Source organism: Aquarana catesbeiana, linkage group LG05 (assembly GCF_042186555.1).
Source record: "Aquarana catesbeiana isolate 2022-GZ linkage group LG05, ASM4218655v1, whole genome shotgun sequence".
Taxonomy (NCBI): domain Eukaryota; kingdom Metazoa; phylum Chordata; class Amphibia; order Anura; family Ranidae; genus Aquarana; species Aquarana catesbeiana.
In genome coordinates, this window is record NC_133328.1 from 21876353 (window position 1) to 21902368 (window position 26016).

The 26016-nt window shown below is 41.2% G+C and overlaps 1 protein-coding gene across 1 annotated transcript in view; it reads left to right on the top strand.

Annotated features, from left to right (window-relative positions):
- ANKMY2 (ankyrin repeat and MYND domain containing 2) overlaps positions 1-26016 on the top strand; it is a 72860-nt gene that overhangs the window by 4347 nt on the left and 42497 nt on the right. The window contains exon 2 of the mRNA XM_073629513.1: positions 20089-20153. Coding sequence (XP_073485614.1) covers positions 20089-20153 — 65 coding nt within the window. The remainder of the gene's footprint in view (positions 1-20088; positions 20154-26016) is intronic.

Genomic DNA, 26016 nt, shown 5'->3' on the forward strand with positions numbered 1-26016 from the left:
ACCTTTCCGCCAATCAGGAAGTGTGGGTCTAATACCCGTCACCTGATTGGTTGAAGGCACAGGCGCCCCTATTGGACGCCTAGCAGGACAAAAGAACAGAGGAGGGGGAAACATGAAGGACACAGGAGCCGTCCCACAGCTCGCCGCCGTCACCCGCTGCCTGACCCGCCACTAAGCTGAGGTAAGTGCTGGGCAGACGGTGGGCGGGAGTCAAAGTGGCGTCATTTGGGCGCAAGTGGCGTCATTTGATTGACGGAGCAAGTGGCGTCATTTGATGGGGGCGCAAGTGGCGTCATTTGATGGGGGCCCTAGTGGCGTCATTTGATGGGGGCCCTAGTGGCGTCATTTGATGGGGCCCTAGTGGCGTCATTTGATGGGGGCCGCTAGTGGCGTCATTTGATGGGGGGCGCTAGTGGCGTCATTTGATGGGGGGCGCTAGTGGCGTCATTTGATGGGGGGCGCTAGTGGCGTCATTTGATGGGGGGCGCTAGTGGCGTCATTTGATGGGGGGCGCTAGTGGCGTCATTTGATGGGGGGCGCTAGTGGCGTCATTTGATGGGGGGGCACTAGTGGCGTCATTTGATGGGGGGGCACTAGTGGCGTCATTTGATGGGGGGGGCACTAGTGGCGTCATTTGATGGGGGGGCACTAGTGGCGTCATTTGATGGGGGGGCACTAGTGGCGTCATTTGATGGGGGGGCACTAGTGGCGTCATTTGATGGGGGGGCACTAGTGGCGTCATTTGATGGGGGCACGAGTAGAGCTGCACAATTAATCGTTAAAAAATCGTGATCTGATTCACCTCCCCTGACGATCTCTCCTGCTGAGTTTGCCGATTCTTTCATATAAACAAGTGGAGAGATTATCTGTTCACTCAGCTGTCAAAAGAAAACATCCAGGCAGTCTGCCAAGTTTAGAACTTGAAACATTGTATCTAACTTCCTTCTTAGATCAAAGGGATAAACTTCTCTGTGTAAACAAATAACCTGGGCAATCTGCCAAGCTTTAAACAACGTGTAAATGCAGGAAGTTTAACCACTTAAAGTCTAAATCTTTTTCTGACACTTTTTTCTTAAGTTAAAATCAATATTTTTTGCTAAAAAAAATTACTTGGAACCCCCAAACATTAGAGAATAAATATATATATATATATATATATATATATATATATATATATATATATATATATATATATATATTTTTTTTAGCAGAGACCCTAGGAATAAAATGGCAATTGCTGCAATATTTTATGTCAAACTGTATTTGCCCAGCGGTCTTTCAAATGCAATTTTTTGGGAAAAAATACACTTCAATAAATAAAAAAAAAAAACAAACAGTAAAGTTAGCACAATTTTTTTTGTTTTAATGTGAAAGATGATGTTACGCCGCGAGAATCATGAGAGAATCGTGATCTATCCTCTAAGCAAAAAAATCGTGATTCTCATTTTAGCCAGAATCGTGCAGCTCTAGGCACGAGTGGCGTCATTTGATGGGCACAGCGAGGCTGCAATTGATGGGGTTTTTTTTTTTTCAGTATTTTTCAGTTTGTTTTGCACCCCCCCCCCCCCCAAATTTTTGAACACCAGCCGCCATTGTTCCCTAATCTGCTCCAGCACAGCATATTCTGGCAGGTTATGAGATCTAGCAGCACCCCAGTGTGAACGGGGCCGAAAAAAAACACTCTTCTTCTTCTGCAGTATGTTGCAGAAACACATGTTACCCAATCATTACATTACACAAACCACATCACTAAATTCCGCACAGCCATGATTTTTATATTTTGGGTTACAATAAAAGCTGACAATTCTTGTACAGCGGGCGTGTATTGAGGGCACGGTGTCAGAGGCCGGGCAGCGGTTATGAAATCTGTGTTGTGTAGTAAGCTGCACTAGGCATAATTAAAGGCATAATCTTCGGTGATTACAGCAGCAGCCAGCAGATAACTCGGGATAATTGGGGAGATGGCAGATTCTGTCTTCTGAGTAATCTGCACTTAACTCTTTGCACGCCAGAAAAAAATATAGGACATGTACATTGAGCTGCTGCTTTCTGCTGGAGTGAACAAATGAAGGCAGCATTCAGGAGCCATTCAGTCCACTCTAGTGGCCAGCAGGGATATTAAACAGCATGTTTATTCAAGGGCAAAGTGATTCCTTTTTTTTCTCTTCTCTAGGCCAGCCGTCTTATACACACACCCCCCCCCCGCAACTACTGCTTTGGACACTGACCCCCCCAACCCTCAACATGTTGAGGACGTATGCACTATTCTAAATAAACCTAACAAAATCATACATTTAGCATATTTCTAAACCACTTCAGTTCCGGAAGATTTTATCCCCTTCAGGACCAGGCCATTTTTTGCTATTTGGCACTGCGCTACTTTTAAATGGTAATTGCGCTGCCGTCATGCAAAGCTGCACACAAACAAAATTTATATCTTTTTTTTTTTTCTACAAATCTAGAGCTTTCTTTTGGTGGTATTTCATCATCACCTGGGTTTTTTTATTTTTGATTACATAAACGAAAATAGACTGAAAATTTAAAATTGAAATTTAAAATTAAAAAATTAAAATTAAGATTTTAATTCAAAACGAGGGCAGAACTAATTTTAGTTCATTAAACTAATTTAATTATTTGAACGAATTTAATTAGAGTCAGGCAAGAATCAATTGGCTCCTCAGCCAAGCACATACTTGAGGCCAGATTTTTAGATTTTTTTTTTTTTTTTTTTACTTTCTCCTCTAAAACCTATCCAATACATCAAAAATGTTCTTAAATTTTGGCCATATGTATTCTGCTACATGTCTTTGGTAAAATAAAATCCCAATAAAGCCCCGTACACACGATCAGAAATTCTGCCAGCAAAAGTCGGATGTGAGCTTTTGGTCAGAAATTCCGACCGTGTGTATACTCCATTGTTTGTTGGCAGAATTCCAGCCAGCAAAAGATTGAGAGTAAGTTCTCTATTTTTCAGTCGGAAAAAGTTCCGATCTGAAATTCCGATCGTCTGTACAAATTCCGAAACGCAAAATTCCTACGCATGCTCGGAAACAATTCGACGCAATGCGCGGAAGCGTTGAACTTCATTTTCTCTGCTCGTCGTAGTGTTGTACGTCACCGCGTTCTTGACGGTCAAAAGTTCAGAAAACTTTTGTGTGACCGTGTGTATGCAAGCCAAGCTTCAGCGGAATTCCGTCGGAAAAACCATCCAAGATTTTTCCGATGGAAAATTTGCTCGTGTGTACGCGGCATAAGTGTATAATAATTGGTTTGCGTGAAAGTTATAGAGCCTACAAACTATGGGATACACAGTGCTCACCATAAATGAGTACACTCCGTTCTTGAAAAGTAAGATTTTAATCAATATCTCAATGAACACGAGAACAGTTTCCAAAATTTTAACAAAACTGAGTTTTATAGAACATTTGTTTGGCTCCATTACCTGAAAGTGAGGTTATTATTATAACTTAGATTACAAAATTTTCAGTTTTACTCAAATTAGTTGATGCAAAAATAAATACACCCCACAACAAAAACTACTCCATCTAGTATATTGTAGGACCTCTGTGATTTGTAAGGACAGCACCAAGTCTTCTAGGCATGGACTGAACAAGTTGGCGACATATTTAAACTTCGATCGTTTTCTATTCTTCAAGAATGACCTCTTTTAGAGTCTGGGTGCTGGATGGAGAGTGATGCTCAGGATTTCCCCATAGGTGTTAGACCAGGAGACATACTTGGCCACTGAATCACTTTCACCTATGGGGGGTAGTGCTACACTTAGAAAGCACTTGGAAACATGGGACATAGTACCACATGTACTTTGTCCCATAGAAAACAGAAATGTAAAATAAAAATTCAAATGATTGCTCTTCTTAAAGTGGAACTAAAGCTCCATATCCTGTTCAGCCAAGTTGGCGACACATCTATCTTTTTCCATTCTTCAAGAACAACCTCTTTTAGGCTCGATTCACACCTATGCATGTTGCTTTTGAGCGTTTTTGGAGGTTTTTTTTTCATGCTTGCCGCGTTTTTGAGCCGCGTTTTTGCCGCGTTTTTGCCGCGATTTGCGTTTTGCGTTTTTTTTTTTTTTTTTTTTTTTTCATTTTTTTTTACAGTCTTACAAAAAAATTACAAAAAAAAAAAAAAAAAAAAAAACGGCAAAAACGCACCAAAAACGCACCAAAAACGCATCAAAAACGCTGCAAAAAAGGTGCACTTGCGTTTTTGATGCTTGTCCATTGAAAACCATTACATGCAAAACGCTGCATTTTGCATGAGAAAAAGTCCCCGACCCTTTCCAAAAACGCGGAGATACAAAAAAGCATTGATGTGAACATGTTCCATAGGAACCCATGTTAAAAAATTCCCGTGCATTTCTGCAAAATGCAAAATGCATCAAAAAACGCGCTAGTGTGAATGGGGCCTTAGAGCCTGGATGCTGGATGGAGAGTGATGCTCAACTTGTCTCTTCAGAATTCCCCATAGGTGTTCCATTGGGTTCAGATCAGGAGGCATACTTGGCCACTAAATCACTTTCACCATGTTCTTCAGAAATGCAACAGTGGCCTGAGATATGTGTTTTTGGATCATTGTCATGTTGGAAAAGTGATCGGCGACCAAGGGCACGGAGTGATGGTAGCATCTTCTCTTTTAATATAGAGCAGAACATCTGTGAAATCATGGTACCATCAATGAAATGCAGCTCCCTGACACCAACAGCACTCGTGAAGCCCCACAGAAGGACACTGCCACCACCATGTTTCACTGTAGGCAACATGCATTTTTTCTTTGTACTCCTCACCTTTGCGATGCCATAAAGTTCTGAAGCCATCAGTTCCAAAAACATTTATCTTGGTCTCGTCACTCCAGAGTCCCAGTAGTCTTCTTTTTCAGCATGGGCCCTGGCAAATTCTAGGCGGTCTTTTTTGCGCATGGGCTTTAGGAGAGACTTCCTTCGTGGACAACACCCATGCATGCCATTCCTCTGCAGTGTACACCGTATTGTGTCACGGGAGTCGATCACCCCAGTTTGGCTTTCTACTTCTTTAGCTAACTGCAGTGAACTTGCGTGGCGATTTTCTACAAGCCTTCTCATCAGAAGACGCTCCTGTCGAGGTGTTAACTTACGTGGACGCCCCGAACCTCTCTGAGATGGTTGCAGTTCCATCTTTGTTACATTTTTGTATCACTTTTGCTCCAGTGTTCTGACTGATAAGTAAAGCTTTGCTGATCTTCTTGTAGCCTTCACCTTTCTTTTCTCGCTCAGGCCTTGTGACATTTCTCTTCCATGTGGTGCCATTGCTGACATCATGAAATGGGAGGGGTTTTCTTTGTTAACCACTTTAGCTCTGGAAGATTTTACCCCCCCCCCCCTCCTGACCAGGCCTCTTTTTTTGCAATACGACAATGCGTTCCTTTAACTGACGATTGCGTGGTCGCGCGACGTTGTACCCAAATAAAATTGATGTCCTTTTTTTTTCCCCCACAAATAGAGCTTTCTTTTGGTGGTATTTGACCACCTCTGCGGTTTTTATTGCGCTATAAACAAAAAAAGACTGACAATTTTGGGGAAAAAAAAAAAATATGTATTTTTTTTTTTTTTACTTTCTGCTATAAAACATATCCAATGAAAAAAATGTAAAAAATCAAATTTCTTCCCAATTCAAATCGAATTTCAACCCAATAAGCGTATATTGATTGGCTTGCGCAAAAGTTATCATGTCTACAATCTATGGTATAGATTTAGACTTTTTTTTTTTTTTTTTTTTCATAGTAATGGTGGCGATCAGCGATTTTGTTTTATTTATTTTATTGTGCGAACTGCGACATTGCAGTGTACAAATCTGACACTAAAGTGACGCTTTTTGGGGACCAGTGACACCAATACAGTGATCAGTGCTAAAAAAAAAATGCTCTGTCATTGTATTAATGACGCTGGCAGGGAAGGGGTTAACATCAGGGGCGATCAAAGGATTAAATGTGCCCCTAGAGGGTACTTTCTAACTGTGGGGGAGGTGCTTTGACTAAAGAAAAACAGAGATCTGTGTTTCTGCTTAGCAGAAACCCAAGATCTCCATTTTCCCCTCTGGCAGAACGGCGGTCTGCCTTGTTTACATGGGCAGACAGCCGTTCTGCCTCTGTCCGAAAATGATCGCCCGGGCTCCTCAGAATAGGAACAAGAAATCGCATACAGGTATGTGATTTTGCGCTTAAGGGCCGCCCTGCCACAGTATATGTAGGTGGGGCGGTCCTTAAGCGGTTAAAGTGGTTGTTAACCCACCAAGTGAAAATTACAATATCCTCTCTGTTTACTCATGTAAAGTGCTCCTCTGTGCCTTATAAAAATAATGCAGCTATATACCGGTTTACAGAGCAGTCGGCGCTCACATGACAGTAAGGAGGAGAGAGGTGGCGGGTCGCGTGAGCGCCAATTGGCGCTGTGTAAACAGGTATATAGCTGCATTTTTTTTTTATAAGGCACAGACACAGGAGCACTTTACATGAGTAAACAGAATACTATAAAAAATGTACAGTAATTTGAGCAGCAGGAAGGGGGGGGGGGGGGGCGGACACGGAGCACAGAGGAGGACACAGGAGAGAGCAGATTATGGAGACACATAAACTGACCATGGTGTCAGGGCTCAGCAGCCATCATATACCGTGGTCAGTTTACATAGGAAAGGGCAGGATCAGCCAGGTATTACAGGTGATACAGGGGGCCAAAATACACAGCACAAGCTTTGTAGCATGATCCAATCCAGTACACCTTGTATAACAGAAGCCTGCACAGATGTCGCTGAAATTGCGGCCGAAATCGGGACTGACACGCGGGAGTGAACTCGCACAGCTTCATTCCCGCAGCTCAGTGTGAACCTGGGCTTAACGTCCTTTTTTATAATCCATTGTCTGCTGGACACCTGTTCAATGAATAATTAGACTCGTCTGTAGGTGAATTCTTGTTAATTAGGATTTTGTTGTCTAAAATTTTAGCTTTGCTCCGAAGGCTGGCCATGCACTATATACAATTTTTCTATTACATTTCCTTTAGATTTACCTTCAACTATGTAGTGCAAGGGCCAGCCTGATTGCATACAAATTGAAAGGGTTTAGGTTTGACTTTTATATTATATTCTATGGTTTTGGTAAATCTAAGGGAAAGTTGAACAAGAAAATTGTATAGTGTATGGGCAGCCTAAGACTTTTTCATTGGGGTGTATTCATTCTTGCAACATGGTCTTGAATGAATTTGTTAGGGAAAAAACTTTTTTGTGTGTGCAAATTAACAAATCTTGGTTGCAATCAATGGGCCGCATTTGTGGGAGTATTTTGAAAAAATTATGTCTATGGACAGTATTGTCTATGGAGATTTTTAAGTACCACAGTTCTTCGCCATTCCACAAGCGTGGGCAATTTTAAAGCATGACATGTTGGGTATCTATTTACTCGGCGTAACATCCTCTTTCACATTATCAAAAAAAAAATTTCGGTAACTATTGTGTTTTTTTTTTTTTTATATATTTAATTAAAGTGTATTTTTTTCCCAAAAAAATGTGCTGGAAAGACTCCTGTGCAAATACGGTGTGACATAAAATATTTCAATGATCGCCATTTTATTCTCTAGGGTCTCTGCTAAAAAAAAAAATATACATAATGTTTGGGGTTCTAAGTTAATTTTCTAGCAAAAAATACGAATTTTAACTTGTAAACTAAAAGTTCCCGAAAAAGGCCTGGTCAGCAAGTGGTTAAAACTACATAAAAAAATAAAATAAAAAATACAGGCACTTAAAAGTGCCTATCATCGCCACTGATAAAACAGCATAAATCAAGAGCCCTGCAGCTCCGCTCCAAGCCTGGGATTCCAGAACAGTGCAGCTGATTAGATACAAGCAGTTCTGTGTGCAAGGGTGTGCGTGATTTAAATTTTTATTTTATTTTTTGCTTTTTTTTTCTTGAAAAGAAAATGGTTTGACATTTCAAGTGTTCAGATTTCACTAAAACACACAAAAGATGTAGTAATTTTATCTTGACAGTTATTCAGCAGGGATGCTAATTGCACTCTCTGAACAATAGGCAACCCCTAGAGAAGGAATTTGCAACTTTTTTTATCTAAATAACGCACACAGCCCAGCAGGCGTGGAAAAGTGTGAGTGGCATCAAATGTCTTTTGGGTAAATGTTACGGTAACTTCTAAAACTTTTCAAAGTACTCATTATATACACTAAAGCCTCGTACAAACGATCGGATTGTTGGCCAACAAAACCGTGGACTTTTGTCCAAAGGGCGTTGGCTCAAACTTGTCTTGCATACAGACGGCAAGGAATTGCCGGCCAACAAACACGAACGTAGTGACGTACTACGTTGTATTTCAGCTCTTTAGCGCCACCCTTTGGGCTCCTTCTGCTAATTTCATGTTAGTAGAAGTTTGGTGAGTGTGGATTCATGCTTTTCATTTCTCGCTTTTCATTTCGTGCTTTTCCGTTCGTTTTTGAATGGCTGTTCGTCAACCAGCCATGTTGCGGAATCGGAGGAGATAACGTGTTATTTATTATTGGCCTTGGAGTTATTGCTTTGACATTATTTTTTTGGTTGAATAATAATGATTTGATTTGGTATATTTTCTATATTTTTGGATGCATAGAATGCACTTTTTGGTTCAGTTCTATTGGCAGATATCATGTCTAATTTTATTTGTTTTGAGAATAATACTTGGCTATGTGTTTTACTTCAAATGACAGTTTGGGAGTCGGCAGTTACATTTAAAAAAAATACAATGTAAAATTGACAAGAGAAACCAACATAGTTGTATCTTTGATCTTAAAACCTACGGGATAATGGTGTTGTGGTAACTTGCCCAAATAAAAAAATAAATAAATAAATAAAAAAACCATAATAATGTTTAAAAAAAAAAGCCTTTTCAAATACGTTTGCAATAACTCCATCAGTATCACCAGCAAAGCAGCTTCATTATTATCCCATTAAGGCCTCATGTACACGGCTGCTGGTAAACGGACGTTCAGAGGCAGTTGGCTGTTTTTTTTTTTCAGCTGCCCCTCAACTTATCCAATGTTCTCTTATGTGTACATGTACACAGGTTCGTTTAATGTCCTTTTTAGGCAGTTGCGTTTTTATAGGCGTTTCTTTGAAGGCAAAAAAAATGAGTTCAGACGCCGACGTTTCCGTCGTTTCAGATGCAAAACGAGGTACCGGCGTTTTGCCGCGATTTAGTTTAAAAGCGTTTTTACAGGTGCCCTATTTTTTAACATTACAAAACTTAAAAACGATAGCAAATGATAAAAAAACACCAAAAAAAATATTTTAAAAACTTGTAATTGCTTGCTATGCTTCATAGACCATTTATATACCCCTAATGAGCATGATCCAATCCAATACACCACTAGCATTGCTGTTAGCCAAAGTATATTTGGAATTTGACCTATATGTTTTTAGATTTCAACCAGATGACCCCACCATTGAGCTTCACCCCCCGACTTGATAAAATATAGTTGCATGAAATTTAGGGTTAGTGTTTCCTATTAGGGGTTAGGGGGTTATGGTTAGGGTTTTTCCCTTGAAGAACAAGTTTAGGGTTATGGTTTCCCGTTAGGACTAGGGTTAGGGTTTCCGGTTAGGGTTTCCCAATAGGGTTAGGGGGTTATGGTTAGGATTTTCCCCTTGAGGATCAAGTTTAGGGTTATGGTAAGTGTTATGGTTTCCCGTTAGGGTTTCCAGTTAGGATTTCCCATTAGGGTTAGGGGGTTATGGTTAGGGTTTTCCCCTTGAAGAACAAGTTAGGGTTTCTGGTTAGGTTTAGGAGTTAGGGTTTTCCATTAGGGTTCAGGGGTTATGGTTAGGGTTAAGGTTTTCCCCTTGAAGAACAAGTTAGGGTTTCCCATTAGGGTTAGGGGGTTATAGTTAGGGTTTTCCCCTTGAAGAACAAGTTAGGGTTTCCGATTTAGGTTTAGGGTTTCTGGTCAGGGTTAGGGTTTCCCATTAGGGTTAGGGGCAGGGGCGGACTGACAACTCATGGGCCCCCGGGTAATAGGAGATTATGGGGCCCCCAGGCAATCAGAGATTATGGGGTCACATAGTAGACACACACACAGTATACACATACATGTACACACAGTATAAACAGACATGTTTCTATTGGCTGTCCCTGGTCCATACTGTCTATTGGCTGTCCCTGGTCCATACTGTCCCTGGTTTTACTGAGGCTGGCAACCCTGATGGGGGCCCCCTAGTGGCCCAGGGCCCTCGGGCAGTGCCCGAATGGCTCAATGGTCAGTCCGCCCCTGGTTAGGGGTTATGGTTAGGGTTTTCCCCTTGAAGAACAAGTTAAGGTTAGGGTTTCCGGTTAGGGTTAGGGCTAATTAAAAATATTTTAAAAATTGCAATTAAAATTTTCATAAAAAAGACAAAATAAATCAATAAAAAATATGAAATTACACATACAGCTTTTAAAAAAAGTTAAACAAAAAATTCTAATAATCAGTTGCATTTTAAAAATTAAATATATTTTAAAAATTGCAATTAAATTTTGCATAAAAAAAACTAAATAAAAAAAAAAAAAATGAAATTACATGTACAGCTTATAATAAATAAACAAAAATTATACTAATCAATTGCAATTTAAAAATTAAATATATAAAAAAAAAATGCAATTACATTTTGCATAAAAAAGACTAAATAAATAAATAAGAAAAATGAAATTACATATACAGCTTATAAAAAAAAAAATAAACAAAAAATATACTAATCAATTGCAATTTAAAAATTAAATATGTTAAAATTAGAATTTTTTCCTCACATATGCTCATTATGGGATCCATAGTAAAAGCACAGAAATTGAGGTAGATACAAGGACACTGCTGCTCTCTCAGCTGCTGCTATTCACTCTTTGGTCTCACAGAATGGCTGAAATTGGTAAATAATACTGTTTTTTTTGGGCTTTGGAGGTTCTTGCGGCATGCAAAAGCGGCAAAACGGGCATTTTTTAACGCCGGTTTGACGCTGTCAAAAAATTTGTTCAGAGGAAGTTACGTTAGCGTCCCATGCACATTAAGCATAAAGAAGAAGAGAATTGTGCGCTGCATTTCGAGATTTCATAATTTGCCGCGTCACGAATATTAATTCTCCATTATGAACACTAGTTTACAAGGCCGACCGCTTCCGGCTCGTCCTTGCTTCCGAGCATGCGTGTTTGTACTTTGGACTTTTGTCCGACGAAACTTGTGTACACACGCTCGGAAAATCCGACAACACACATTTGTCTGTGGAAAATCCGACAACAATTGTCCGATGGAGCGTACACACGATCGGATTTACCGCCAACAGCCTCTCATCGAACATTTCCTAACGGAAAGTCCAAATCGTTTGTTGGAGGAGGGGATTATGGTGTGAGGTTGTTTTTCAGGGGTTGGGCTTGGTCCCTTAGTTCCAGTGAAGGGAACTCTTAACCACTTGCCGACCACCGCACGCAAATGTACGTCCCTACTTTGGGGACGCATATCGTTGTTATGGCAGCAGTGAGCTGCCATAACCCCGGTATCCCCGTGTTCAGTCGGCTACAAGATAAAAGTGGTCTCTGTGGCAGATTCGCCACAAGATCACTTTTATCGGTGGTGCGAGAGGGACCCCCCCTCCCGTTGCAATCCTGGCGTTGACTGCCAGGTGTTTTTCCACTTTTAATGCATAGGATGCATTAAGGTGAAAAAAAACGCAAAGGTTTCCAAACCCTTTAAGGCTCAGTTCACACTGCAGCGGTGCGGGAACCCTGCGAATCCACTGCGTGTTCCCGCATCGCATGTCTCCCGGAGACAGTTCACACTGCCCTGTGCGAACTGCTGGGAGTGTCAATTAAAAGGTAATGACAAATCAGTTCACATATCGCAGTGCGAACTGCAAATTCGGACATGAATCGGATTGTATGGGTGTGAATACACAATGCGATCCGATTCTGCTGCGGACCAAAAAAAGGGTCCTGTGTGAGTCTGGACCGAATGCGATGCATAATCAGCCATACTATCTGTATGGCTGAATTCGCATCGCATGCGATTGGCAGTGCGAATCACATGCATCACTCAGCGGTGTGAACCGGTCCTAAAGTCCCTATAGACATCAGAAAAGGTCTATTGTCCATGATCTGTTCATAAACTGAGCAGTTGTTGACTTGGACGATAATGCTTCCCTGTCACACCACGGACCGACCGCCATGAGCAAACTCGTTTTATACCAACCCATTAAAAAGGAAGTAAGGAACAAAACATACAAAGGTATCTGACAGAGCTGCAGAGTTGGCCAATTATACCTTCATGACACATAAGTCCGATCAGCCCGAGAGGTTCATTTTTTTTTTTTTTTTCAGCAAATGGTTGTTTGCATTGTCCGCTTTATTGTTGCTCTCCCTTCAACCGCACTCCACCAATTTTGGATTCTGTAAAGAGGATTTTTGACTAAATATTATCCTTCCAAATGTGAAAATACTGAAAAAAAGGATTAAAGCCAAAGTTTAGTCAAACTCCATTCAGGCTGCATTTACACCTGAGCGTAGCATCTTTAAGCATTTTTTCAGTGCATTTTTATGTGTGACTTGTGCGTTTTTTTTTTATGCAGTTTTTTTGAGTTTTCCTTTTTTTTTTAATTGGCCAAAAACTATTTTCTGTTGCATCAGCCATTTTAGCTTTTCCATTAGCCTTTCTTTTTTCTTTTTTATTATTATTATTTTATTATTATTAATAATTTATTTTCTTTTGTTATGGTAAAGCGGTAGAGTTAAGGTTGGAGTTATTTATTTATTTTTTGTTAGGGTTTGAATATTACTACTACTACTACTACCAAAGTAATAATAAAATATTAACCCCTAAACTTGACCCTATAAAAAAAAAAAAAAAAACTACTTGATTTGATTGTAGCCGTATTGGTGCAATTGTGACAGAGAAAATTGAGTATTGTCCGTGATACTTTTTTTTATTTGCACTAACATACAATTTTTCAGGACAAGCTTTCGGGGTATGTCCCCTTCTTCAAGGTCCAAGCAGTACTGTCTCACAAATTTTTAAGCAGAATGTTAAAGAAGAGAGAAAAAAAAAAAAAGAGAAAAGCAAACACATAAATAAAAAAAGTATCACGGACAGTACTCAAAAAAAAAAAAAACTAAACACCCCCAAAAAAATATATATAATTAATTAATAATTTGTTTAATATTTTTAAGGTTAGGGGTTAATTATCATTTTGTGTATTATTACATATTTTATTTATGATTTTTAGTTGTTTGTGCATTTTTACTTTTATTTGTTCATATATTATTACTATTTTATTTTTTCATTTGAGCAGAAAATTGCACAAAAACCTGTGACTGCGCACGAAAATGTACACATGGCGCATTTCCATGAGGATAAAAACGCGCCCAAAATGCTTAAATCCACCCGATTTGAGCTACAAAGAAAGCTCCAGAGTTTTTTGGAGCTTTAGGCATTTGGCTTAAGGCGACTTGGACATCCACTGCTGGAGCAATAGTCCAGCTCGGCGGCTTCCAGGCCCCCCCCTTTGCCATTACTGCCTCTCTCCTGCTGATCCCATGGGATCGGAGCTCGCGCGGTAAAAACTCCTTTTTGAAAAAAAAAGAGGAAGGGCCGTAGACGATGTGGGGGGGCGGGGCTTAGCGCAGCGTTGGGGTCCTCCAACGCCCAGCGCGGGAAGGTATGTTTTAAAAGGCACCATTGTTGCTGGTGCAAGCTGCGTAGGGACGCAAGAGCAAAGGTGGCATGCAAGAAGTTTTGGTAACGCTAGCTTTCCTTTTGACACATTTACTACTGCATCAGGCTGAGCATTAATAGCAGCAGCAGAGCTGGACTTTTGCTCCAGCAGTGGATGCATTCTTTCTGGTAGTATCTCTGCTTTGTGCATCGAGCTATGGTTGGAAGGGGGGGTAAAAACACCTAAAAAAAAGGGTTCTAGAAGGACTATAGTCACATGACAGCCTAGAACCGTCTCAAAAAAGATGGCATCCCCAGGGGCAAGTGTTGCAGCTGCTCTTAACACTGCAGCCCCTGTGTATATTACTAAGGAGGTTTTTTCTTCAACCATTTTTAGTTTGGAGCAAAAAATGTATGCTTTAATTGCATCTCAGAGTGGGACTAAGCGTAGCAGGTCCCTGTCCATTGCTCAGGATCCTCATGCTGAGGAACAAGAGAGAGATGATGAATTTCTCTCAAAGGACCAGGAAGAGGCTGATGTCTCCTCTTCTGAAGAACCTAATACAGGATCAGGTTCGTAAGAAAGGTTGTTGGTACAATCCCTCACTGAATTGGTCCGCTCCACATTTTTAGTGCCAGTAACGCAGTCAGTCGATGAGCCCACCTCTGGTTTGGGTTTATTAAAGCCTCCACAATCTGTTCATGCTTTTCCAATCCATTCATGGCTAAAAAAGCTAATGCACCCAGATAAACAGTTTTTCCCTCCGAAAAATTTTCAATACTTTATCCTATGGAGGAAGAGTTCTGTAAGAATTGGGGAATTCCAGCAATTGACGCTGCTATATCCTCTGTAAACAAAAACTTGACTTGTCCAGTAGACAATGCTTATATGCTAAAAGATCCAACAGATAAGAAGTTGGAATTCCTTTTTAAAAACTATATTTCGCTCACAGGTTCAGTTGTTCAGCCTGCGCTGGCAGCTATCGGAGTATCTCAATCCTTAAAGGACCAGTTTATAGAGGTACTCAAGGTTATTCCTGATCAGCAGGCCCAGGATTTGGCCGGAATATTGGAAGCATTGTGTTTTACAGTAGACGCTATGAAAAATTCTATTCTCCGGGCCTCTCGGCTCATGCTAGGACTGGTACAAGTATATGCAAAGATAATTCTAATTCTAATTCGGAAAAGTTCCCTTTTACCGGTTAAAAAGAAGTTTAAGAATTTTTCTTTTAAACATGCTTCTTCCCCAGTGTCGTGGGCATCAGCCTCCAGGCAGTCACGACAGCCTCCACCGTCAGGTTCAAGAGGTAAACATCAGGGTCAGTCCCAGGGCCAAAAGAGGACCTGGGGGAGGAAACCCACAAAACAAAATACTAAAGCCTCCTTATGAAGGGGCACTTGAGCGAGTGGGGGGAAGGCTTCTACAGTTTTCAAAGGTCTGGCGGGAACAATGTCAAGACAGATGGGTGGCTTACTCAATTTCTCTAGGTTACAAACTAGAGTTCCAAGAGTTCCCGTCTCCTCGTTTTCTCAGGTCAAGCATTCCCAGAGATCCAGTGAAAAAGAAGTCTCTCTTTTTAGCGTTGGATCATCTCTTGTCTCAGAGTGATTTCGGTGGTCCGCTTGGTAGAGCAAGGATTGGGGTTTTATTTAAACCTTTTCACGGTTCCAAAACCAAACAGGGACGTCAGACCCATTTTAGATCTCAAAGATCTAAGCCAGTTTTTGAATATCCGTTCTTTTTGCATGGAGTCAATCCGATCAGTAGTCTCCATCCTACAAGGGGGAGAATTTCTGGCGTCAATCGACATCAAGGATGCTTATCTCCATGTACCGATTTTCCCCGCTCACCAGAAATTTCTACGCTTCTTCATTTTCAGTTTGTAGCTCTGCCGTTTGGTCTAGCTACTGCACCTCGAGTGTTTACAAAGGTCCTGGCTCCTCTTTTAGCCAGGCTAAGAGCTCAAGGTATAACGATACTAGCCTACCTAGACGATCTACTCTTGATAGATCAGTCGGTAGCCCACTTAAACCAAAGTTTGGTCACCGCAGTCAGCTACTTGGAATACCTAGGTTGGATTCTCAACCTATAGAAATCCTCCTTAAAACCATCAAGGAGATTGCAGTACTTGGGGCTGATCATAGATACAGTTCAGAAGAAGGTGTTTTTGCCCCAGGAAAGGATCAGTTCCATAAAGGAACTGATTCAGTTTGTCAAAACAAAGAAGAATCCTTCTTTTCCACTTTGCATAAAATTATTGGGAAAGATGGTGGCTTCTTTCAAGGCCGTTCCTTATGCGCAGTTTCATTCAAGACTGCTGCAAAACAGTATCCTGTCAACTTGGAACAAGAAGGTCCAAGCTCTGGACTTCCCAATACGTTTATCCCCCAAAGTGCATCAGAGCCTCAATTGGTGGTCAATATCCAAGAATGTTCAAAAAGGAGAATCCTTTCTACCAGTTACCTGGAAGGTGGTAACAACAGATGCCAGCCTTTTGGGCTGGGGAGCAGTCCTGGAAGTAGCATCTGTCCAAGGGAAATGGTCCAAATCAGAGATGACCTTGCCCATCAATATTCTAGAGATTCGGGCAGTACGCCTGGCCCTAGAGGCCTGGATGCTCAGACTACGGAATTGTCCTGTCAGGATCCAATCCGACAATGCCACAGCAGTGTCAATCACCAAGGGGGCACGAGAAGTCGTGCGACCCAGAGAGAGGTGAATCGCATTCTATCCTGGGCAGAAAACAACATACCTTGCCTATCAGCAATTTTCATTCCAGGGATAGAGAATTGGCAGGCGGACTACTTGAGAATGGTCCCTTCACCCCAACATCTTCCTGTCAATATGTCAAAGATGGGGAGTTCCAGACGTGGATCTATTTGCGTCCAGGTTCAACAACAAGATCGACAACTTTGTGTCAAGGACAAGGGATCCGATGGCATACGGAACAGATGCCTTGGTTTTTCCATGGCATCAGTTTTCACTGATCTATGCGTTCCCTCCTGTTCTGCTGCTTCCATGCCTTCTTCGCAGGATCAAGCAAGAAGGGAAGGAAGTTCTTGTGGCCCCAGCGTGGCCCAGAAGATCCTGGTTTGCAGAGATCGTAAAAATGGCAGTAGAGGACCCTTGGACCCTACCACTGTGGATAGACCTTCTCTCGCAAGGTCAGGTATTCCATCCTACCTTACAAATGCTAAATTTAACGGTTTGGCTATTGAGACCCACATTCTGAAAAACCGTGGGCTGTCAGCTTCAGTAGTTTCTACTTTGGTTAATGCTAGGAAGCCAGCCTCCACAGTCATTATTTTTTTTTTTTTTTTTTTCCACTTCAGCGAAAAGTTTTTTAAGAGATTTTATATCAACTTTATGTGTCAAATTTTTATCTCTTGTTTTTCACATCATTGTGGATTATTTCCATTTTCATTTTGTCTTTATTTTCCCTTTGAGGGTCTTATTTACTAACATTAAAAACCGTGCCGAACTCCTTTTTATAGAAGGAGAAAAAAAGAAGAAAAAAAAAAAAAAAAAAACTGACACCAGGACCCTCCCTCTGTTGAACACCAAATCCAAAACAATCTTAAAACAAAAAACAAAAGGAAAAGAAAAACAAAACACACTATTACCTTATTTTCCCTCAATCCCTCCTATCCCCTCCCCCTCCCCTCCCCTATGTTTGGTTCACTCTTTTGTTATATTTATCGTCTTGGCGTTACTTCTATTATTTCTCTCATCTTGTCCAGATATATATCCGAGGATTTGTATTTTTGCCAGCTTTCCCATCTACTATTCTCCTTTTTCTCCCCTCCCTCTCCACTCCTCCGCTGGTCCATTTTATAGTAGTAATCTATTTCCTCTAGCCATTTTCTGATCTCTGGTTTTCCACTTTTTAGCCAGTTTTTAGGTATCAAGGCATTGGCCGCATTCAGGAGATTAGGGACAATTGAATTCATATATTGTTTCTTGGGTTTATTGTGGACATGAAAAAGACAAGTCCATATATTTTGTTCTATTTCTTCATTAGTTATTTCTTTTATGTTGTTTAATATTTCCTTCCAGTACTCCGTTATTATTGGACATTCCCACCACAGGTGTGTAATCGTTGCTTTTTGGCCACATTTTCTCCAGCACAGAGGTGTTTTTTCTTGTTGGAATTTGTGTAATCTTACAGGAGTCAAATACCATCTTGTTACTAGTTTGTAATTCATTTCAATAGTCCTCATATCCCAGGCATTGTTATATCCCATTTCTATTATTTTTTCTACTTTTTGGTTATCTATTTTTATGTTCATAAACACAGTCATATACTATAGAGTCTGGAAGGCATATGTCTCCTAGTGTGGATCCAGGGGTTGGCACCCCAGGAAATATGTCATAGGATCCTTGAATACCTACAGATGGGATTAGAAATTAAGTTGGCCTTGGGTACTATCAAAGGCTAGGTGTCGGCCTTATCGGTGTTGTTTCAACGACCACTTGCTTCACACTCTCTGGTTCGTAACTTTATTCAGGGGGTGACGCGGATTAATCCTCCAATTAGGTCACCCCTGAACCCTTGAAGCTTAAATTTATTCCTGTCAACATTACAAAAACAGCTTTTTGAGCCAATACGAGATATTCCCTTGGTCCTCTTAACAAGGAAAATAATTTTCTTGGTTGCGTGGAAGAAGAGTATCAGTTGGCTGCTCTTTCTTGTAAAGAGCCATATTTGATTATTCATTAGGATAAGGTTGTATTGCGGCCTCATCCTAAATTCCTACCGAAGGTAGTGTCAGGTTTTCATTTAAACCAGGATATTGTTCTGCCTTCATTTTATCCAGAACCTCGTTCTGTGGAAGAAAGGTCACTAAATTCTCTTGATGTGGTGAGAGCGGTCAAGGTCTATTTGAAAGTGACCGCTCAGATTCGTAAAACAGATGTTTTGTTTGTGTTGCCAGACGGTCCTAAAAGAGGACAGACATCGTTGAAATGTACGATTTCTAAATGGATTCCTCAAGTGATTGTTCAAGCTTATGGTTTAAAGAGGAAAATCCCTCCTTTTCATATTAAAGCGCACTCCACCAGGGCTGTTGGTGCTTCTTGGGCAGTGCATCACCAAGCCTCCATGGCTCAGATCTGCAAGGCCGCAACTTGGTCTTCAGTCCATACATTTACCAGATTCTATCAAGTAGATGTAAAAGGTCATGAGGATATCCTCTTTTGGCGCAGTGTACTGCAGGCTGCAGTATAGGTCCTCTAGTCTCTTGGTGCCCTACTTTTGTTGCATCTCCCTCCCTTCAGTTGGCATTGCTATGGGACATCCCACATAGTAACTATTATGGCTCTGTGTCCCGTGATGTACGATAAGAAAATAGGATTTTTATAACAGCTTACCTGTAAAATCCTTTTCTTTGAAGGACATCACGGGACACAGGGGTCCCTCCCTTCTTGGTATACACGTGTATTGCTTTGCTACAAAACTGAGGCACTCCCAGTAGTGGGAGGGGTTATATAGGGAGGGCACTTTTTGTCTTAGGCCGTGCCAGTGTCCATCACCTAAAGGTGGCCTATAACCCACATGGTAACTACTATGGCTCTGTGTCCCGTGATGTACATCAAAGAAAAGGATTTTACAGGTAAGCTGTTATAAAAATCCTATTTTTTTGTTTTTTGTTTTGTTGTTTGTTTGTTTTTTAATTTTATTTATTGTTTTTTTTTATTTTTTTTATCTGTTAACAATTTTACTCTCAGAAATCTCTCAGCATTTATCGGTAGCTATGGATATTTTTTATTTATTTTTTTTTTTGTAGAAATGTCTGTGTCAGAATCCTCTTGTACTATTCACATTGAGTAGAGTGGATTGTGATTGATTGCCTTTGGGTTACACAAAAGAAGACAAAGCTGTGAATCAGTATATTAGGGCCGTGCGTCTGCCACCTTAATTTTACATTTAGGATCCTTTCACACTGGGGCGTTTTGCAGGCGCTATTGCACTAATAATAGCGCCTGCAAACCGACCCGAATGTGCCGCTGCTTTAATTCCAGTGTGAAAGCCCCGAGGGCTTTCAAACTGGAGCGGTGCGCTAGCAGGATGGGAAAAAAAGTCCTGCTAGCAGCATCTTCGGAGCGGTGAAGGAGCGGAGTGTATACCGCTCCTTCACCGCTCCTGTTCATTGAAATCAATGGGACGGCGTGGCTATACCGCCGGCAAAGCGCTGAGGTTTTAACACTTTCTCGGACGCTAACGGGGGGGGTAAAACTCCCCTGCTAGCGGCCGCATACTGACGGTAAAGTGCCGCTTACAATAGCGGCGCTTTACCGCCGACCCCGCCCCAGTGTGAAAGGGCCCTTATTCTGTTATGTGAACACAAAGTATCACCGACTCATGATTGCTTTTCTGTTTCCTCCTAACAGGTAACGTTCAGGATGCCGCGCAACTTCTGGGCAGTAAAGAGGTCCGGGTCAACTGCTTGGATGAGGTAGGATGACTTTCTAAAAAAATTCACACTCCAGCGCTCAGACAGAGGTACTTCTCCTGATATCTTGATAGTAATGTTTTTTTTTTTCGATGCAGCCATCCACGGACTGGGTCATCTTCAATGCACTGCAAAAAAATGCACAGGAGGGCGCAAACGCCTACCACCATAAACTTTTATTAACCACTTGCCACCCATGCCAGTTCAGGCATTTCTCTCCTACATCTAAAAGAATCATCATTTTGTTAAGCCAGAAAATTTACTCTGAACCCCCAGACATGTTTTTATATTTTTTTTGGCAGAGACCCTAGGGCAGTGATGACGAACCTTGGCACCCCAGATGTTTTGGAACTACATTTCCCATGATGCTCAACTACACTGCAGAGTGCAGGAGCATCATGGGAAATACGGTTCCAAAACATCTCTGGTGCCAAGGTTCGGCATCACTGCCCTAGGGAATAAAATGGCCGTCGTTGCAATTTTATGTCACACGGTATTCGCATAGCAATTTTTCAAACACAATTTTTTTTTTTTTTTAAGAAAAAAAAACACTTTCATGAATTAACCACCTCCCACCCACTGTATAGACTAGAGGCGGTGGCAGGGTGGCTTTCTCGTTCTGGGACGACATCCTATGATGTTGGCCCAGTCTCACCGGTGATCGGTGGCATGCTGTGACCCCAATCTCAGTAAGGAGCCAATGATGAGGCTCTTTACCCATGTGATTAGCTGATCACATGTAAGCAAGGAAATGGCAGTTATCAGCTCTCTTCGCCTCACACTGACCGTGTTTTGAGGAGAGGAGAGCTGATCAGTGGCATTTCCTCACAGGGGAGATCTGCAAAGATTATCAGCGCCAACAGTTCCCATCAGTGATGCCAGTCCTGCCTTTCAATGCCCATCGGTGCTTGCTCATCAGTGCCACCTATCAGTGCCGTCTCATCAGTGCAGTCTATCGGCGCCCATCAGTGCAGGAGAAAAATTACTTATTTTATTTATTTTATTTATTTATTTCAGGTACTTATATAGCGCCGTCAATTTACGCAGCGCTTTACATATATATTGTACATTCACATCAGTCCCTACCCTCAAGGAGCTTACAATCTAAGGTCCCTAACTCACATTCATACATACTACGGACAATTTAGATAGGATCCAATTAACCTACCAGCATGTCTTTGGAGTGTGGGACGGTATTTACAAAATTTTCCGATAGAAACGAATAGAACTTTTTTTTTTTTTTAATCTTTTTCACAAAAAATAAAAAACCCAGCGGTGTTTAAGTACCACCAAAAGAAAGCTCTATTTGTGTGAAAAAAAAAATGATAAAAACTTCATTATGTACAGCATTGCATGATGGCGCAATTGTCATTCAAAGTGTGACAGCATTGAAAGCTGAAAATTGGCCTGGGCAGGAAGGTGGTAGAAGTGCCCAGTAATTGAAGTTGCGGGTGCGACCTACATATGCGTTCACATCTGTGTGCGAGTGCAAGGGGACGGAGGCCATTTGAAAAAAAAAAAAAAAAAAAATTATTTTTTTTTTTATTTTTACGCTTTCCCTTTTTTAAAATGTTTTTTTTTTTTTTTTTTTATTTGATCACTTTTATTCCTAATACAAGGAATGCAAACATCCCTTGTAATAGGAATAGAGCATGACAGGTCCTCTTTATGGAGAGATCTGGGGGTCCCCATCTTTCCTTAATGCTGGAAAGCCTGAAATAAAAAAAAAAGAGAAGAAATCGATTTCAGGCTTTCCAGCAAAAAAAACGGCAATAACATCATGACATCTCTTCTGGCCTCCGAAGGTCATAGAGCTGGCCAGGGACCATATGGTCCCTGGCCAGCTTTATGGTAAACCGCTAGCAAATTTATTCTCCAGCTCGACAATTGCACAGCCTACCAGGGTCATAGATGTGGCCGGGGACCATCTGGTCCATGGCCAGCTCTAAGGTAAACCGCCGGCGGTGGCGGATTCATTCTCCAGCTCCCCGATCGCACGGGAGAGACCAGAGGAGCATCTGAGGGTAGCGGGAGGTTTTATACTTTGAAGGGAATTGCTAAGATTGCTTTTACTTTGAAGGGAATCACTGGCTAAAAAAAAGCAGGTATCTGGATGATGACTGTAGCTGCACCCATCATCCAGTATCTCCACTTCAAGTCCCTGACGTCATATGACATGAACCTGGGGAAAGTGGTTAAATCTAAAACATTTCATACTCACAAACATGACTAAAAACAGTCGTCTCAAATAACTCCAGCCATAAGTGATGACATCTACTCGAATGCCGCATGTTTAGGAGGCTGACGCGTTTCGGGGGAAGCTGGAGTGGCCCTATTTGATTTTATGCTAGCCAAATATGTTTCTAAATTGATCCAATTCAGCAGGCACCGCTTGGATCAGCAAACTTCAGTCTGAAAATGGAAGGAGCTGGTGGAATATCCTCGGCCGGAGAGCGACTGCAGCCAGTTGGATTGTTTTGGGGGGTATTCTGATTTCAGGAGCAATGTCTGTCAGAATACAATCGCAGAAGGGAGATTCTTCCATCGAGCTGAACGAGCGAAACCTTAACCTATATGACTAGCCTAAGTAGTTAGCAGCTTATCTGTAGCCAGTCTGAGCTTTGTTTAGGTTGTCTGGGGCCATTGTGTCTCTCTTAAAGTGGGAGTCCGGTGACCAATCTTCTTTTTTTTTTTTTTCTTAGGTCATTGAGACACTTTGCTAATCCCAAAATAATACTCACAGTTTGGGTGTAAAATTTCCGCCTCTGTCTGTTTTTGTACTGAAGAATAACTTTAAAAATGTGATGCTGGCTGTTTCCATCTTGCTTGTGGGCATGTGAAGCCCACAAGCATTGATTTCCTGGATGCGGTGAATGCTGTTCATTCACAGCTTGTTCACACGCATGATCATTGTTCCTGCACTGAATCTTGGGAAGCCTGACACTAAGCTCCCAGGAGAAAGTGCGGCGCCGGGGAAAGGCAATAAACACGCCTACTCCCATGGGAGGAGAGACAGGAGGTGCCACAATAAAGTACAATATAAAGGTAATTACAACGACAAAAAAAAATTTTTGTGCAGCATTTGAACATCTATGCAATTAACTGAAGGGGGTAAGATTAAGTTAAAAATTTGAGTGGAACCCCGCTTTAAATCCCAGTGCACTGTTTTCTCCTGTTGGGGGGAGTGTTCGCCAGTAGGTAGCGTGAGAAAAACTCCATAAACCCAGACAAACATTAGGGTTCTACCATTGTCAGGAACTGGATCTGAACCTGGGAATTCTGCTGTGTCTGGCGATTGTCGCTTGCTGGACAACTCCCTGGACAAAATTCCTTGAATGATCCTGCCTTAAACCTTGTTTGTCTTGAATATTGAACACTTTGCTTCTCCCATGAACTTCCAGTTAAAGTAATGCCTTTGAACCGTCTGTTTGCCATATTATTGTGCTCTTTTTAGGCGATATCTTGCTCTTGTCCCTCCTGCTGCTGTCTGTATCATCGCTACCATTCGTTACTGACCTATGACTTGTTCATCAACTATGCTTCTATTTGATCCCAACCTGCAACCACTCATTACCAACCTTTTGACTTGTTTATTGACTACTCTTCTGCTTATCCCTGCCTGCTATATCTGCTACTAGACCCCCACTTGCTCACCTCCTGGTGGGGGATCCTGAGGGCCCCAACCTGGTAATAACACACAGCAAAACCCATCTCCACCATAAGAAAACTCTGGGGAGCACCGATTAGTGTTTAGACGCCACACCTCAGGTGAGCCCGCCTCATCCGCCAGAGCGATCTTCTTTTGTACTTATCCTGTTGGTCGGTGGGTGCCTGCTACTGCTATAGCTACTGGCCTCCAAGCCTGACTCCAGATTGTGACACCCTTTCTCCAAAATGCACATATGAGCTACAGAAGACACCTTGTTGTCTTGGGTCGTCTCCAATGATGTCAGACCATGCATGTCATAGGGCTCCTTGAAGATCTCTTTATACATTGGTATTGAGTTATAAATTCTGCCTCGGCCAATCACTGAGGGGTTTATGCTAGTGATGTGGGCTGAGGATAAATAATTGGCAAAACCCTCTAGAATGGCTTTACCTTTCTTTGCCTCCCAGCCCTATTGCCCTGGGGAGGGTGCAGCTGAAGAGAGCTTCAGCCTATGTCTCCAGGCCCTTGTTTTGGGGAGGAAGCAGGAGAAGAGTTCTCTTCAGATAGTTGCCTATCCAGGCTCAATGGACCGCAGCCAGACTGGGAGAAAGGTCTGAAGTGTCCTAGCCTCATTTGAAACAGAAGCTGAAGATACTTGAAGGTAACTGCCCATCTGGGCCAGAGTACAAATTAGCCAGTGGTGGAAGCAAAGAGCATTCTACAAATGACCTGTGGCAAAGGTTCAGATCTTGAATGTGAGAATCTCGTCTAGGCCCAAGGGTTTGTTGTCCCAGGAAGCACCTGCTGCTGTTTTGGGTATCCTGTACCCCTAACCCTCGCCTCCTAGACATTTGAACCAATAAATTGCAAGCAAAGAAGATTGAAGGTGTTGAAGTTTGTCATTCGCTATTGAAGGGTCAGTAAATGTCTTGGTGCAACTGCAGGCTTGGGAGACTAGTAGGGAAAGCAGGAGGGCCCCTTTAAAGCAGTAGCTCCTTTGGGGTCATTGCTACAATTATTTATTGCAAAGTTGATATATGTTCTTATGTTTTTTTGGATTCTTGTTCCCATGGCAACTCTGAAACACTAAGTAACAAGGAGTTTACACCAACTGCCCAGCAATTTTGCAAACAATAAGTCCCTCAATTTATCCCGGCTTATGCCAGCATGTCTTGTGCAGCACCGAGGGCTTGCTGTGTTGGCAGGGGAAGGTTTGTTCTCTACGTGTTTTGCTGCATACAATGCAACGAGATGAAATGCGGTTGAACAGAAAGACTGAATTTTTATTTTTTTGTACTTTAGAGAAATGCTACAAAACGGACAATAAAAGTGGTGGTATAACAAGGGCTCTGAACAGCGGTGCTTGAGATTCAGAGGGAAAGGTCTTTGCAAAATTAAAGGAAAATCCATCTACAGAGGAGAGCTCAGTTTTTGTTGGCTGTCAGCAGGTTGAATCATGGGGCTGCTCTTGGTCTCCAGCGGTTATTTATGAAAAGATTACTATTTTTAGTTCTGTAACACGTAATGGATTGTTTGTAACACATGTATACATGGTGTTTGTGTATGTCATGGGGTGTTTGACATAAAGGGGATTTTTTTAATGGATTTATAATTTAAATTTTGAGATTTTTGGAGTTGGATATATAGGATATATTATATAATATATATATAATATATATATATATATATATATATATATATATATATATATATATATATATATATATATATATTGTATGTGTGTGTGTGTATGTGTATATATATATATATATATATATATATATATATATATATATATATATATATATATATATATATATATATATATATATATATATATATATATATATATATATATATATATATATATAAAATGTGTTTGTGTATATATATATATATATGTATGTATTAGTATCTCACAAAAGTGAGTACACCCCTCACATTTTTGTAAATATTTTATTATATCTTTTCATGTGACAACACTGAAGAAATGACACTTTGCTACAATGTAAAGTAGTGAGTGTACAGCTTGTATAACAGTGTAAATTTGCTGTCCCCTCAAATTAACTCAACACACAGCCATTAATGTCTAAACCGCTGGCAACAAAAGTGAGTACACCCCTAAGTGAAAATGTCCAAATTGGGCCCAAAGTGTCAATATTTTGTGTGGCCACCATTATTTTCCAGCTCTGCCTTAACCCTCTTGGGTATGGAGTT